The following is a 16,747-nucleotide window of genomic DNA, read 5'->3' as shown; positions in this document are numbered from 1 at the left end:
TTGCTACACTATTGCTAACTAAATATGTTTGTGTATATATGATTAACCAACATTTGATCTATTGTTTTATCAGTCTATGTTTGTTTTTAGTGCTGTCAAATGCGATTAATCACATCCAAAATAAGTTTTTGTTTACAAAATGTGTGTACTGTGTATATTTGTGTATATATATATAAATGCACACACATACAGTATATGTTTTGAAAACATTTACAAGTGTGTATATATATATATATATATATATATATATATATATATATATATATATATATATATATATATATATATATATATATACACATACACAAACATTTTTCTTAAAAATATACATGCATGTGTGTGTATTTATTTATACATAATACATATGCACAGTACACACATATATTATGTAAATAAAAACTTTTATTTTGGATGTGATTTAATCACAATTAGATAATCGTTTGACAGCACTGTTTTGCTTATTGCTTAGTTTCTTTTTATTATCTGGATTCTTTACTTAATTATAATTTGATTTATGTATTTGTTTGGGGCAGATATGCTGTAACATTGTGCATAACAACAGCTTTTATAGTTACATATATAACCTGCCTGCAAGTGCTTTATTGCTGAAATACTCTCTTGTTAACTTTGTTTTACACTATATAGTTTCTATTTTCTGCCTACTTAAGTTATGAGCATTGTCCCGGTTACTTTTGTCCTCATTTCTCATACGGGACAGTGCATTAATAATGCCACAATTTGCATGTGGTGCAGAAAAGTCAACACACACAGCCATTGTTGATAAGAGACCTTTGTCTCTGTAGTTTTTGGACTAAGTTGTCTTCACAGAGAAGCTTGTATTCTTCTTGCCGTGTATCCTGTATGCGACAGACAAAAGCAAGTGCTTTTTGTAATTATTAATTTCCTGATAATCACAGATTGCACAAACACACTACAGATCAGACCCAAATAATACAGTCTGAAAAGAGACCTGTGGGACGGAGAGATGAAATGAATGTCTGCTTCAGACCACTCCATCAAAGCAAGTGTGAAAACAGCCACATTGTCAGGAAAAGCATTTTAGCGTCAGCGCTCTCAGCTCTAGTGAAGTGAAATGTAGTTTTAGAGATTTGAAGTGCTTTTGTCCTGATTCAAGAGCTCTGAACTGAGACATGCCAGTTTTTGACATGCCTCTCTCTCTTTCTCTCCCTCTTTTTGTTTTTCTCTTTTGTTCTATAAATCACCCTCTCTTTTTTCTTCTGCCCACGCTAGTGGCTTAAAGCCAAGGTAAGTGTACTTGTCTTATGACCCTTCCCTTGTGATACATATTCATGTTCCTGTGTTCATCCCTCCCTCATAACCTCATCATGTAGTTGTAGATCAATCCCATTGCAAAGTGATCTGTAATAGCTGTATTATTGAAAGATTATCTCACGTTTTAACACAAAATGAAGTACATATGCAACTGAAACACGCAGTTGCCTATGTAACTGAATTTTGGCTTGCCAGACAAATTTTTGTATATATGATGAAGTGATAGACTGATATCGGCGAGGTTAATTGGAGCATTTTGAGATTGTCGAAGACTGTTAGTTGTCCCGTTGTGTTTGTTTCAATGTCTGTTAATAAGTGATATTTGATGATAATTTTTTGCTATCATTAAAATATTTAATTGTTTTTTTTTTTTGTCCTCTAAATATTCAAAATATTTGCATTGACCATTGAAAAACTCACTATAGATTGACCTCTAGTTGTGTTTGTCATTTTCAGTCAATGGTCCTTATTCATGAAACATTAGCACAATTTTATTTGTTTGTTTGTTTTTGTTTATTTTATCTTTTGTAAATTCAAAAAGTGTTCTTATGTAAATTTTTAGATTCATGAAAATATTTGTATTGTCAAAAAAACAGCTCTCAACCATGCTTAAAACGGTGCATAAAACATCTGTACTTTTTTTTGTTTGATTTGGCAAAATGACACTGCATTTTAATAATACAATAATACAATAATACAATAATAATAGAAATAGCAACACATTTAATTGGTAAACAATTAATTAGGTTTTTTTAGTTTCAGTTACATAACAACCTTGATGTGCTTACTATTCATGATTGATTGGAATTCTTCAGCATGCACACGTTTAACAATAAAACAGTTACACGAGAAGAGGTCAATTTTACAGGCAAATTATTCATACATTTACAAAAGTTTCATGAATGAGGCCCATTCTTTGCAGTAGCAAACTGAACCTTTGGTTGAAATGTTTAGTTTTGTCTGGTAAAGCCCTCCTCTCATCTCCTCTCAACAGCCTTGTTTCTATAATCTGATGGTCAGGCTCTGTTCAAATGCTTAAACCGATGTTTTGCTTGTCCAATTAGCAACACGGCAACAATCAGTCAGTCAGAGGAGGAACTCTCTCCAGGACCAATCCCCCTACACAGAAACCTCCCAGCCCACCCTTGGCAGGACGAGGCACTCTTGGGTAAGACATGATCTTTTGTGAAGAATGAAAAGGTTTCTGACCAGTTTGATAAATCAGAGAATAGTCTGACACTGACCACAGTTTTCAGTAGCAAAGCCACAAATCATGTATTTATTTTAAGTTTCTAATATTTTTGCCTGTTTGTTTTAAATGCATATACAGGCGTAACACTCCTTATAAAACACTTGAGCCAGTGAAACCTCCAACAGTGCCCAACGATTACATGACAAGTCCAGCTCGCTTGGGCAGCCAGCACAGTCCAGGACGCACTGCGTCTCTGAACCAGAGACCGAGAACCCACAGGTAACCTAATAATAAAATCTGAGTCTTTTTTTTTTTTCTTTCCGGACAGCATTATTATTATTATTATTATTATTATTACTATTATTATTATTATTATTATTATTAAAACAATTTTATATATTTGTTTGTTTGAAATGGTTTAGTACAGTTTAGTAACACTGTTGTTGTTGTTGTTTATTATTATTATTATTATTATATTAAACAATTTTATATATTTGTTTGTTTGAAATGGTTTAGTAACACTTTGTATTATTATTATTATTATTATTATTATTATTATTATTGTTATTATTATTATATGAAATGTCATTTTATATTTTATTTATTTGTTACAAAAATTGTTTGTAATGTTGTAGTACATTTTTATTTTATTGTAGTTTATATTATGATTATTATCATAAACATTATTTATTAGTGTTCATAAAATATAAATACAGTAAAATAAACAAACAAAATAAAAACTTTCAGATGTTTTAGTATAATAATAATAATAATAATAATAATATTATTATTAGTGTTATTAATAATAATAAAATAATTACATTTGTTTAATTTGAGTAATTTTGTATGCATTATTTGCCATTGTGTCCACAAACACTGCGTATGTTAAATGTGCACTGGCTTTACTAATGAATCAGATATCCTATTTTCTCTCTTAATTTGGTCTCTTTCAACTTCTTTTCTCCCACACTTTTCCATCAGCCTCCACAGTTTTGCTTCTGAATGTCACAGCATATTTGACTTCCTCTGGGGATCTAACAATTTCGCTCATGTTCTTCATGGTGTCTAAATGACAGACCTGATCCGGGGGTTTCTGAATGTTCCCAGTGTGCAGTCTGTACTGTTCACACCCACACGTCTAACATCTGTAAATAATGTCATCACACCAACCCACACCTCAAGCGCACTCCAGACCAGAGGGAATAACCCCTCATCCAGCCCTACTAAACACAATCAGGACTGCAGTGCTACATGCGGAAAATGACTGAATGAACTGGCCTCATTAGTTAATGCTGAGTATGATGCCATAAATAATATACAACTTTTCATTTGTGTAAATAGTGGCACCACACGCCAACTCTTGTGAGAGTGGCCTGCTGAATCCATCAAACTGCTGGTCTTAAAGGGGAAATGAGAACGTCATTCCAAACCTTCCTTTGTCAAACACAAGTAGAAATTTTGAAGAATTCTTTACACAAAGCTAAATAAGTCAGCAGTGGAATGGTGAAAGATGTTTTTTTTTTAAAACTGTTTACATATAAAAACAATGTAAAAGTAGGGCAGTTGAATTGAAAAACGTGTGACTTTAAACTTCCTATCCATCAAAGAATCCTGAAAAAAATGGAAATGTTAAGATTACCATAAAAATATTAAATATTATTTATTGTCAATGCATTCAACATTGATAAGAAGAAGAATTGTTTCTTGAGCAGCAAACTAGCATATTAGAATGATTTCTGAGAGAACTGAACTGACACGGAAGCCTGAGTAAGTGAGAAGTTATTTTAAATTGTAATATTTCACAATATTTGTATTTTTACTGTATTTTTAACTAATAAATGCAGGCTAATAAGCATCAAAATATTAAAAAAACATTATTTTAAAAATAATAATAAACAGGAGTAATGGAAAAGAGTGACATAACAGAGATTCATTGTTTTAACTTCTAATATATAGTTTTGTTGGCATCTTATAAAAGCTGTTCTTGAGTACGGACATGTAGCTGACAGTCTTTATCAGTTCTAGCATTGTCAACGATTTGTGTGTGTGTAATTTAAGATGAAGTATGATTCCATGTCTCCACCTGAGCCATTATCTGCTTTCCAGAAGCGTTCACTGCTGCTTATTCGGCTCTTTTTGTGCCGTCTTCATCTGAACTGACTTGAGCTCTTTGGATGCCCGATGCATTATGGGTTACGACAGTGTCAATTGTGACCCTGGACCACAAAACCAGTCTTAAGTCGCTGGGCTATATTTGTAGCAATAGTCAAAAATACATTGTATGGGTCAAAATTATTGATTTTTCTTTTATGCCAAAAACATTAGGACATTAAGTAAAGATCATGTTCTATGAAGATATTTTGTAAATTTCCTACTGTAAATATATCAAAAGTTAATTTTTGATTAGTAATATGCATTGCTAAGAACTTCATTTGGACAACTTTAAAGGCGATTTTCTCAATATTTTGATTTTTTTTGCACCCTCAGATTACAGATATTGTCCGATTCTAACAACCCATACATCAACGGAAAGCTCATTTATTCAGAAAAAGTATTTGAAAAATTGACACTTAAGACTGGTTTTGTGGTACAGGGTCACAATTAACCATTTTTGTTTCTCTAAGGTTAATTTTATAGATGGACCTAGTGATCTGGTTAGAGAGGTTGAGTAGTGATTACAGTAGATAATGTGTGTATATTGCGCATTTGTGTAGATTTTCACCACATCAGCCCCTCCACATATATTGGCCATGCTGCAAGGTTCAATTTCCTCCCTCTTTTGAATCATTTGGTTTCCCATACAGCTCATAATTAAATGGAACAGTCTGTGTGACTATATGAGAAATGAATATGCTGATTATTGATATGTTTAAAATTTGTGAGTGTCGTGTACAATCTCATAGCATTAGACAAATGTATTGCCCATTTTAAATGACCCTATTTTAATAACATCTTTGGTTTGGGCTTTTGGCCTAGTAGTGTGTCCAACATTTTAGCCGTGGATTCTCAGTGCATCAGAAATATAATAAAATATAATATAATATAATATAAAATTTAAGCAACCCACAAAACATAAAAAAAGTTTTGAAAAGATGTAGTTTTGCACATCTCTAGTTAAAATCGGATCATTCTTGCGATCCCAGAGATCAGACAATGAAACGAGAGACTCTGTGCTGCAATAATGAGATCTGTTGCGGTGCAGCGTGGGACTCCCTGCTGCTCTGGTTTCTGTGGAACTGTGGAGCTGCATGGACACACAGCAGACAGGATCAGGGCTGATTTCTAAAGCTGTGCCCATGTGGGGGTGTAACACTGATGCAATGATGCTCATAGCGCCATAGTGTTGAATAATCCATGAATTGATCTGTGTTGAACATACGCATAACCACGTATGGATATTGTAAAAGGCAAGTGTATATCTAGGTCACTACCATGTAAGCCTGTGATATTCAGAAAGGGGGATGACTTTGTACTTACTGACTACTACACTAATACTATGTACTGCTTGCTGTTTTGTGTAAAATGGTATAGATGATAATAAATGTTTCAGACAGTAGTATGCTTTATCATGATCTCAATGTGGCATCAAGCAATATTGACATTTGTAGCACTGCACTGTTAATCAAAATAAAACCGATATGGCTTAGTGCAATTGTCGAAACACAGGCTGCGATTTAATAAAAGGAATATTTTTAGTACGTTTCAGAGTGAAGCAGAGCACTGTGTTCGTTTACACGCTGACAGCTCACGATCCAGTGTTTGTTTTGTGCTGTGTTTTTTGTTAGTGTCTCATAGCAGTTCGGTTAGTAGTAAATGCTGCTCCGCATGAGCTGCATCAGCTCTAAGTTGGATCGCTTATAACGTGCATTTTGAAACACAACATGCAGCAATCATATTACCAAACGTGTGATAAAAAAAAAAAAAAAATTTTTTTTTCCCTAGGTTGAATTTCCTAAAATATTTGCATTTATTATATTGTTGAATGTTAAATCTGTATCTGCAATGCAATAGCATGCAATAAGCTGATATGGCAATTAATTTAGATGCTACCAAATTATTATTATTTTATAGTCACAGTTTTGGTGCTGCCAAATTGTGCAGCTTTACAAGCAAGCAAAGCAAACCTGGAGTTTTTCAATAATTATAATTTTATCAGAAACACTGCACTTCAATTATTCTTCCCCTGCTCTGTTAATATGGTTATTTAGTATTTTTATGTTGTGTATTCATGTGCTAGCTTCTGGCAGTGCCGTCAAAAGAGCTGAGAAAAGATCACTGTTACTATTGCCTTCACATTGAAAGCCAAATTTCATTGTGGGATACAGTATTCCCTGTTTTGAGTAAACGTAGTAGGTCAGCTGGGTTTTCCATGTGTGGAAAATTTGCATACTTAATAAATAGTATGATATGTACTATAGTATGCTAAGAACTTCCTGTCTTTCTCTGTAGTGGCAGCAGCGGTGGCAGCGGCAGTCGAGAGAACAGTGGCGGCAGCAGCATCGGCATTCCCATCGCCGTACCGACTCCCTCCATTCCCAACTCAGTCCCAGGTGAGCTGCAGCCCACACATACAGCTTCTGCAAAAACACACTATCTGAAGCACAATGTCCTACAGGTTAGGGCCAACTTGATAATTAGAAGTACTCTCCACATGTGGGTATTTAACGCTGCTGTATATCGTCTTCTCCGGAGTGAGAAATGGAGCAGGATTAGCTGTTCACTGTATGCCTACAGCTTTCGTGGCCTGATTTTTCCAACTAAAGGTTTGTTAAAGTAGGCCACTACACTGCACAAGGACAGGTAGAAATAGAGAGGAAGTGGGGAAACTCTATAAAGGGTGGTCTGCCTGCAGAGAACAGGAAAAAAGAATGAAGTTTAGGAAGAAAAGAGGTCACTGTCCTGTTCTCCTCTGAGATACCTGCTGGAGCCAAGAGGAACAATCTCTCCTGAATCTTTCAGTCACCATAGCAACACTGCATCAGCACCACTGATTTCCTTTTCCTGGATTAATGTTATTTAGTGTTGACAGGACCTTTGAATGCAGCGTCTCTGTCCGTGTGCCCCTTTTATGTCTGTTTGTGTATTTGTATAATAAAACACAAGATTTTTCTCTAGGCTTTTTTTTTTTCAGGCTCTGATGAAGGACCGTTTTGGCATCCAAAGCCTAGTGAGCTACCTACCTAGGCAACATTTTAAGGCGTCTTCAATGCCCTTACACTGCAAAAAGCTATTCCATAAGTTTAGAGATATGCTTAGACATTTCATCGACACACCAAGTCAAGGGTCAGATGTCAGGCCGTCATTGAGTGTCTGTCAGCTCGTGTTGAGTCTGATATTAGCATGTTGCTAAGCTAACAACACAATCTGGGGGTCTATCAGACTCTGATGTTGGATGACAAAGTAACCTTATATTATTTTTATATATATATATATATATGTGTCAATTGTCAGTTGAGTCTCCCATGTACTTCACTCACTGCTTCCCATGTAGAATGTTTCCAGGTAGTCGCCTACCAGGTTACAGAATGGTTAGGATGCAGCCTTAGACATCAAGGAACCTCACTGGGTTTTGGAAGAAGGCTTACATGTCTGTGTGATATTAAAGAATGATTCGTCCTCAAGATGTGTTTTCTCTTATATGCCGGTTCTGACCCCGCAGTCACACCCTCATGGGCCGCTCCCCTGGAGCTCCTCCCCCTGCCCCTCCTCCTCCACCCCCCCTCCCTGGCCAGGGCCCACCAATGCCAGCTGCTGCTATAGGTGAGCCCCTCCCCCAATCCCGTCGGCACCTGTGCTAATCCGTCCCGGACAACACCAGCGTTCCCGCCCACCTGTCTGTCTGTGGGGCTTCAGCATGGGTCACAGAATTAAGATCTGGGGATGGTGGTGGTGATTGTTATTTTGGGTGGTGGGTTTGTGCTGCTTCAATTTAAATTAATGCACTGTGGAGAAGTCTCTGAACTGCCTGAGAACTATTTCCCATAGTTCATAAAAAGAGCATAGGCAGATTATTAGTGGTGTTTGATAACAGCAAAAATCCTGTAGACTTAAGATCTGCTCACTCTAAGGACAATAGTTATACCGACAAGTTTTAATAATCACCCTAATTCTATAAGAATAAAGACGTCCACCCCATAACTATAATGACAATGACGCAGTAAAACTATGTCACTGGAATCACTTTCAGAAATTTCAGTTTATGAACAATAAAAATCAATGAGAATCCAACTTCAAAGATCTTGAGCATTTAAAGCAGTAGATGACAAAACTGCGGGAAACAAAATCTTGTCATGAGCTGATTTGGATGCTAATATAGTTAAAGTCATCTTTATAGTTATTTTTCTTCGTGTAAACGGCCCTTTAACTTGCAGTCACATTTCCTTTTGTACTTTTGTTGGTGAAATTCTGCAGGAAAAATACAGCCATCTCGATCAGAATCCAAGCAATTGGGAGTTTCTTTTTAGGTTAAAAATCCACGCAGATTTTGCATTCGATTCAAGTTTTTTCAACTTTGAACATGTAAATTCATTAACTACCATAGAAACTGCATTTACTATGCGAGCCATTTTTTGCTATGGAATAAAAATGAAAAGTAAAGTAATTTCAACGTTTTATCTCCCAATTCAGACTTTTTCTGAAAACTGCATAATATAGTCGATATAATATATAAAGTCCAATTCTGAAAAAAAAAAATATTTTCATAAAATTGCGACTTTATATAATTCTGACTTTATTTCTCAGAATTGCGCGTTTATTCTAACTTTATAACACAGAATTGCGACTTTATATCACACAGTTCTGACTTTATATCTTCGAGGTTGCAAGTTCATGTCTTGCAATTCCGAGGGAAAAAGTCAGAACTGTGAGATCAGAAGTTGCAATTACAGTTCATTTTAATTTTTTAATTTTTTAATTTATTAAATTATATATATTTTTTACTTTTATTCAGTGGTGGAAACAAGCTTCTATAGGTAAAACCTATTTTGGAAATGGTGCTTTATGCATCGCTACACTATTTCACTGTTTCACTGAATTTTTCGGTAATGTGACTATCCCTTGATTTGGAGAAACTCAAACTGCATCTGGAATCCAACATATCATAGAAACTTGAGGTTGGGCTCTTTTGAATAATGCAGAATATCTTAGAAACTGCATAGCAACACCTTAGCAACCACCTTTAAATTTTTTTTAATGTTTTGGTGAGTCAGAGACTTCCTCACTACAGGTTCTTTTGAAAGAGCCACTGTTTTCCTTTTGCTTTGCATCTTCCCAATGTTGTCTAACCTAGTGTATTGATGTGATGATATACAGTATTAATCAACATCCTGTCCCATAATTCTGTTCATTAGAACAGGTTTCACTGGCTCCATCAGGACACAGCTGGAATGAGATGTTTGTGTTGTGTTTATATCATATGTCAGTGGTGAAGGCTTGTGATGCCACAGTGATGTTTGTCCAAAGTGTTTGTTTTTCACTTGGTTCCGGCCATCACTATCAGGGAGACCGTGTCTCTCTAGGGCTTCCCAGTTATCTGCCACTGTCAACAGGAAATCTCCCTATAGAGGAAATCCCATCCGCCCTGGCAGTGTAAACATACACAGGACTATACTACAACTAAAGCAAATCAAAAACCTGGTACTTTTTCTCAGGGCCTTTTCTAACTTTGTGCATTTTATTGCAGGTCATGTTGTTTTCATCTGAGGTTGGGTTTCTCACACCCAGGTTATCTTTGTGAATCTGGTGAAACATGTCCAGGTCATATTTATATTGAGAAAAAAAAAAAAAGTGACTCATCAAATAGTTCAGACTTTTTTCCCCCCTTGCCATTCTGTTTACATCTCACAATGCAGATTTTTTTTTTTTCTTTTTTTCCAAAATTCAGAATTGCTTACAACTCAGTGAGCTTACAACTCTGAGAAACAAAGTCAGAGTTATGTGATTTTTAAAAAGTCGCAATTACTTTCATTGAATATGTATGTATGTGTGTGTGTGTGTGTGTGTGTGTGTCGTTGGACAAATTCTATTACAGCATATTAAACTATTAGATTAGTGTGCGTGCGCATTTAGAGTGCGTTCTTTCACTGCATGATTCAGTCTATTAAAATTAATTTTGAATGATGACAAAATTCAAGATGTGGGGGGCAGAAAATGTATACGTTTACATAATTTCATATAGTTAATCAATAATTTCGACAACAAAAATTAATTCCAAACAAAGTCACAGCGCTGTTTTGCATCTTTGAGCAACATGATGGTGTTTCTTTCCTGAATGAATCAACCGTTTAAATGATTCGGTTCAATCGCAATGACTCAAAAGTGACTTGCTGCCACCTGCTGGCGGTTTTAATTAATTTATTTTTTTGTTAATTTCAAACTTCTGTTGTCAACATTTTATGCTTAAAATATCAAAACATTATTTATGCATTTGTAACTGCAGGTTAAAGCATTTACATGTCCCTCTGAGGTGCATTAAACAGTGTGTAAATATATCTAAATGCCATTCAGATGCAACTCCTCTGCATTGCAAAGATTTTGTCAATACTGAGTTCATTTGCTTGGTAACAGCCCAAATGTCTAATTGACTTATTGAAAAAAAAAAAAGACGCAAAAGGTGATGCACACTTTTAGAATAAAAATACCCATAAAAGGTAAAAATCAGTAAAAAGATTAATCTGCAACATGACAATAGGCTACATCAGCTGGAATACTTCAAACTGGAGCTGTTTTTGTTTTATATGCTGCTAAGAAGACACCCCAGAAGATGGGTCAAGTATAGCTCCATCATTGTTCAAAGTAAAAAAACATTTTTAATAAAGAAAAAATTTGTAAGAAATGGCAGAGACATTTCTCTGGCATTTCTTTTTGCTGTATCAAAAACATACCGAACTGTGACACCACTGTATCGTATGGAACCAAACGTGTGTGTGTGTGTGTGTGTGTGTATGTGTATGTGTGTGTAATATATATATATATAATATATATAAAATCTCAGACATGCATACATATACATGCGTACACTAGTCAACATTTGAAGTGGATCAAAACCTTTCATCAAAGTTGCCCTAAAACCATAATGTGTTCTTGTCTTGGGACAACTTTGATTAACTTTTTTGATCCGCTTCAAATGCTGACTACTGTATAAATGTGTGTGTGTGTGTATTTATTTATTTTTATTTTGTGGCAGAAAAAAAATAATACTCAGAATTCTGAGGGAAAGGAGTCAGAATTGCGAAAATAAGACAGTCTAACTGAGACAAAAAAAAAAAAGTCTCACATAGATACACTTTATTTATTTCATTCATTTATCCATCCATATATTTAAGCCCAAAATAAACAGATAAATTATAATATAGTAAATGAATATTAAAATATATAAACGTATAATTATAAATGATAATATTTTAAAGAAAATTAGAAACATTGTCTTCCACAGTCTCACTACTGTCTGACTGTTTTATTTTTGAGTTTCTCATTCTTCTCATTGAAGATTTTCATTAAATTGTCGTTGCTGTTATATAATGTAATTTTATTGTATCATAGTAATAAAAAACTAATACAGTGAAAATTTTTTTTTTTTTCTCTCCAAAAATTTATGAAATATAACCTGGAAATGTGCTTGACATGTTTTGTTAGATTCACTCTTATTTCGCCTATTAGTAAAACTATTACATCTTGGGAAGCTTTCCTTGCTTGTATGTATGTCATTCACTGCCCTCTTCTGGATTTTCTCTTGTCTTTGTACCTTCTTCTCTGGTACTAACAGCTGTGGCTGCTGGGCCAGGTCTTGGGCCCATCCCCATGTCGCAGTTCGGCACGATATCTCGGCAGATCTCTCGACACAGCTCCACCACCTCCTCCGTCTCCATGGTTTCTGCCACGGGTACATACCGCCGAGCGCCGTCCGTGTCTTCCCAGTTCTCCCTGCAGCAGCCGCACATTAACGGGGGCACAAACGCAAGTAAGAGACAGAACGATGCACGAATATACAGACACGTACAAACTCACAGCCAATATAATCACATCTGGAGTTCCTTCGCGACAGTTTCATTCCTTTAAATTCAGCCCCAGCTTGGTGAAAGCCATATCTAAGCGTCATAATACCAGGGTATTTTAGGCGCGTCCTGTCTGCGATGAAGGGAACAGCCTGTCTCTATCCACAGGTGTGCGGCCGTACACACTAATGTCATTAAGACCGCAAAAGCCTCAGATTTATGAGTAGTGAGAGCACTGGGCCGGTGGCCACCTGCTTATGAATGGAGATTTATTGTCATCTACGCATTAAAGCTGAGGTTTTAAATCTCACTGTCAGATGCCCAGAAGCATTAGAGTGAATGAGCGCCACATCGGCATCAGACGTGAATGAGTGTGTATAACTGAAACACAATATTCACAGAAAAAGATCTTATTGATTTTAACAAACTGGCCTTGTGATCTTTCACACTTTTTTTTTTAACTTGGAAAAAATTTATACTTTTATTCAGGAAGGCTCAAAAGAAATCAAAAGTGACAGTAAATATTTATAGTGTTATATTTGTTACACAATCGTTCAATTTCAAAGGAATTATAATTATTATTATTATTATCATTATTATTATTTACTTTCTATTCATCAGAGTATATTGGAAAAAAAACATTACAATTTCTACAAAAATATTAAGAAATGTATTTTAAGCAGCAAATCAGCATATTAGAATGATGTTAAAAATTCAGCTTTGCCATCACGGGAATAAATTACATTTTAAAATATATTTCAATACAAATGTTTATTAATATTATTATTATTATTATTATTATTATTATTATTATTATTATTATTTGTAACAAAAAATACTTTTCTATTGTATTCTTTTTATAATAAGAATTTCTATAAGAAGTATCTAGTTGATAAATTGAAAAAATTATGCTTAACTACAATATTTCACCAGCCAGGGTTATTATAGTTAACTAAAACTAAAGCCAGAGTTATTATAGTTAACATAAGAAGAAATGTTAACTGAAATGGAAAAAAAAAAAACTTTTTTCTTTTTTAATTTCAGCAAGTTTCTGAGCCAACATTTTTATTTATCATAGAGTGTAACCGGGTGTACTAAAATAACTCAAACTAAAAATGAAACAAAAAAAATAGTAAAAACTATATAAACACATTTAAAAACATCTAAAAAGAAAAATACAAAAACACAACAAAATCCTAAAACTTTACCTAAAATTAACATGCAGAAAATATTAAAAAATTAATCTGATTCTAGATAGATAGATAGAGATAGATATATACTGTGTATAGATAGATGGATAGATAGATAGATATATATATACTATAATAGTATCTTAATGATACTAAAACACTGTCATTAGAAATGACTTGTTGTGATATAATAATTATCTCAATAAAATGATTTAAAATCCTTTTCCAGTCCATTACAAACAACTAGAAATGTCATTGAAATGAACTGGTCAGAAGTTATGGGAACGCTGCTGTTATTCGAGATCAAATCCAGAGAGAATGTCATTTTCAGTCTTTCTATATCTGTAAGATTCCTACTTCTATAAGTTTACAGTTCCCCACCTTTCTCATGTGGGACTGATGTTTGTTTGTTTTTCTTTCTCTTCCTGCTTTTCTGTCTTTCCTCTCTTGTGTTTGCGGTGTGCTTGTGTTCAGTGTCTATGGCCCCCCCTCCTCCACCCATGCCTCAGCTCACCCCACAGATCCCGCTCACAGGTTTTGTGGCCAGAGTACAGGAAAACAGTAAGTCTGACGGCCACCTTTCCCCAGCGTTTCTCACCCCAGCATGTGGATGTGTTAGAGGTTTGCTGCATGCTGCCCTCATCTGCATTTCCATCCGTCCGTTTGTGCCATAGTAGATATCGTTCATTCTGCAGGTCAAAGAGGGCACGCATATTGCCATTGTTCATTCCGTACAATAAAGCCTTTCCTAACGCCTAAAGCCTGCAAAAAAGTGTGTCACACATTTACATAAGTGTGTATTGCTTTATGTAACCTAAAAGAGGCTTAATAGACTGTTTGCAGAAAGATTTCTTGAAAGGCACTCATTGTTTTTTAGTTTTTTTTGTCTAATTTGCACTTGTTCTACATTCTGGATTACATTGGGATTTAATCTCGGACGTATTCAATGGCAATAAAGCGTGTCTCGTTCATAGACTTCCCCTGTATGTGATATTAGACATTCTTCTATTCATTCATTGGGCTATATTTGTGTATGGCTGTGTGTTTGATTTATACCCAGCAAGCTTTAGGTAGGGCTAAACCACACTGATGCATCATGGGAAGAATTGAAATTTGTTACCGGGCCCAGCGTTAAAACAGCATCTGTTAACTCGCATTCTGCTGACACTCGTGTATTTAATACAAGGTTGCATGAACAACTTGTCAAGTTGCAACAAAAACGCTCTGTGAGTGCACTTTATTTTTCAGAAAGATGGATCAGTTTAAGAAATTGTCATAACAAAAGCACAGTGGTTTTTGCTGCCCTCTCGTGATGCATTCTGGTATTGTGATGAGTTGTTGAGGATGTCTCACCAAGTCAGACCTTTGTTATTCTTGGGCAGGAAGTGATATTTTGAAGTACAGTTCATTTAGGTTTTATGTGCTGCTATATATTTAAAAATATAATTATACTTTTAAATTTTGTGAGAAAAGGTTAGGTCATAATAATAATAATAATATTTTTAAAAGAATTACATATAAACAATTGGTGTAATAATTTAATAATTATACATAATTGTTATAGTAATTATTATTTTTATCATGTCACTGTACTCATGCCAAAGCAAATTAATTAAATCTATGTAAAAAATAATATCGGGGGGGAAAAAATATTTTTAACCTACTGTTAACATTGTTTAAACCTTAATAAAACAAAATAATAAAAAAAAGATTTCAATTGGTGTTATTTTTAGTATTATTAATATACTATTATATTTTATCTTTATATAATTAGGTTTAATTTTTATATGTGCAGTTTTCATTTAAATTGAATTTGAATAATTTAAGTTTTTTTGTAGTTATGTGCTTTTGTCATTTTTTTTTTAAAGTTTCTTTGTAAGACTTTGTAAAACTGGTTTAACTAGAACTTAACTATTGGATAAGGAAACCTTTCTAATTCTTTTAAGTGTTAAATTCATTTGATTTTGTTTCATCTAATTCTATTTTATTTCAGCATTTTAGTTAACAAAAATGGTTTTTAATCGTTTTAACAATAATAACTCTGCCGTCAGTAGAACAAATGATTTCCCCTCAGACTTTAGAAAGCAATATAAAATGGAAATATGAAAATTTAGAAAGTTGAAATGAAGTTTAGAAAATTTAAAATATTGTCAAAAAAAGTTTGTCAAACTCAAGTTAGCATTTTAACATTTAACTATTCTATCTATGATTTTTTCTTCAAAATGTTCTGCAGACCTGCAAGCACCCTTTTGTAGTTTGAGTGTGTAGAGTGTGTACTGTGTAATAACGATCTGAATGCACGACGTGGAGGCGAAGAACCAGCCGACTCGCAGCGGAGTTGCCTCCGTGAAGTGCATTCAAATCGTTTAATGCACAGCTAGCCGTTGATTATCCCGCTTATGCCATGGTCATTTGCCAGCATTCACATATTAAAGATGTTAATAATATTTGCGCTGCAATATTTGACCGGAACGATAAAAATGTCTGTGAACAGAGTATTCAGACAGAACATGGCATAATGAGGAATGATTTCATAGTGTTGCTGTCTATTGATATCGAATTCAACTCTGTTCCATTTTAGTCCGGTAAGTATTGATATCTGTGAATACCTCCAGACATTTACAGTAATCTCTCTAGATCCTAGATGTGTGTGTGATGTATGTTCTCCAGCAGACATGAGTGTTTCTGCAGATTCCCTGTTGTTCATGCATGTCTACTAACCAGTCTGCATGAGCATGTGTTCACGGTGAGCAGCTGGATCGCATGCCCAGCACAGCTCTCCATCATGGAGCGTGTGGTATTATTGTGTCTGAAGCTGACTGTGTTGTTTGCTGGATGTTAGTTGCAGATACCCCGACTCCTCCCCCTCCTCCTCCCCCTGATGACATACCCATGTTTGACGAGGCTCCGCCTCCACCGCCGCCTCCGCCAGTCGACTATGAAGATGAAGAGGCAGCTGTAGTGCAATACAGTGACCCCTATGCAGATGGAGACCCAAATTGGGCTCCCAAGTCCTACATTGAGAAAGGTGAGGGTTTTGTTTTTTGTTTTTTTTAAACATCAACAATGAATACTACTTG

At 34.9% G+C, this 16,747-nt stretch overlaps 1 protein-coding gene across 1 annotated transcript in view; it reads left to right on the top strand.

Annotated features, from left to right (window-relative positions):
- Window positions 1-16,747, top strand: part of abi1a (abl-interactor 1a) — a 56,574-nt gene that overhangs the window by 37,457 nt on the left and 2,370 nt on the right. Inside the window, 9 exon segments of the mRNA XM_058764667.1 lie at window positions 1,252-1,266; window positions 2,358-2,461; window positions 2,624-2,764; window positions 6,935-7,035; window positions 8,145-8,159; window positions 8,162-8,245; window positions 12,249-12,443; window positions 14,142-14,228; window positions 16,510-16,695. Coding sequence (XP_058620650.1) covers window positions 1,252-1,266; window positions 2,358-2,461; window positions 2,624-2,764; window positions 6,935-7,035; window positions 8,145-8,159; window positions 8,162-8,245; window positions 12,249-12,443; window positions 14,142-14,228; window positions 16,510-16,695 — 928 coding nt within the window.

The sequence above is a fragment of the Onychostoma macrolepis genome, chromosome 24 (genome assembly GCF_012432095.1).
Source record: "Onychostoma macrolepis isolate SWU-2019 chromosome 24, ASM1243209v1, whole genome shotgun sequence".
Classification (NCBI taxonomy): domain Eukaryota; kingdom Metazoa; phylum Chordata; class Actinopteri; order Cypriniformes; family Cyprinidae; genus Onychostoma; species Onychostoma macrolepis.
This window is presented reverse-complemented; position numbering and strand designations above follow the sequence as displayed.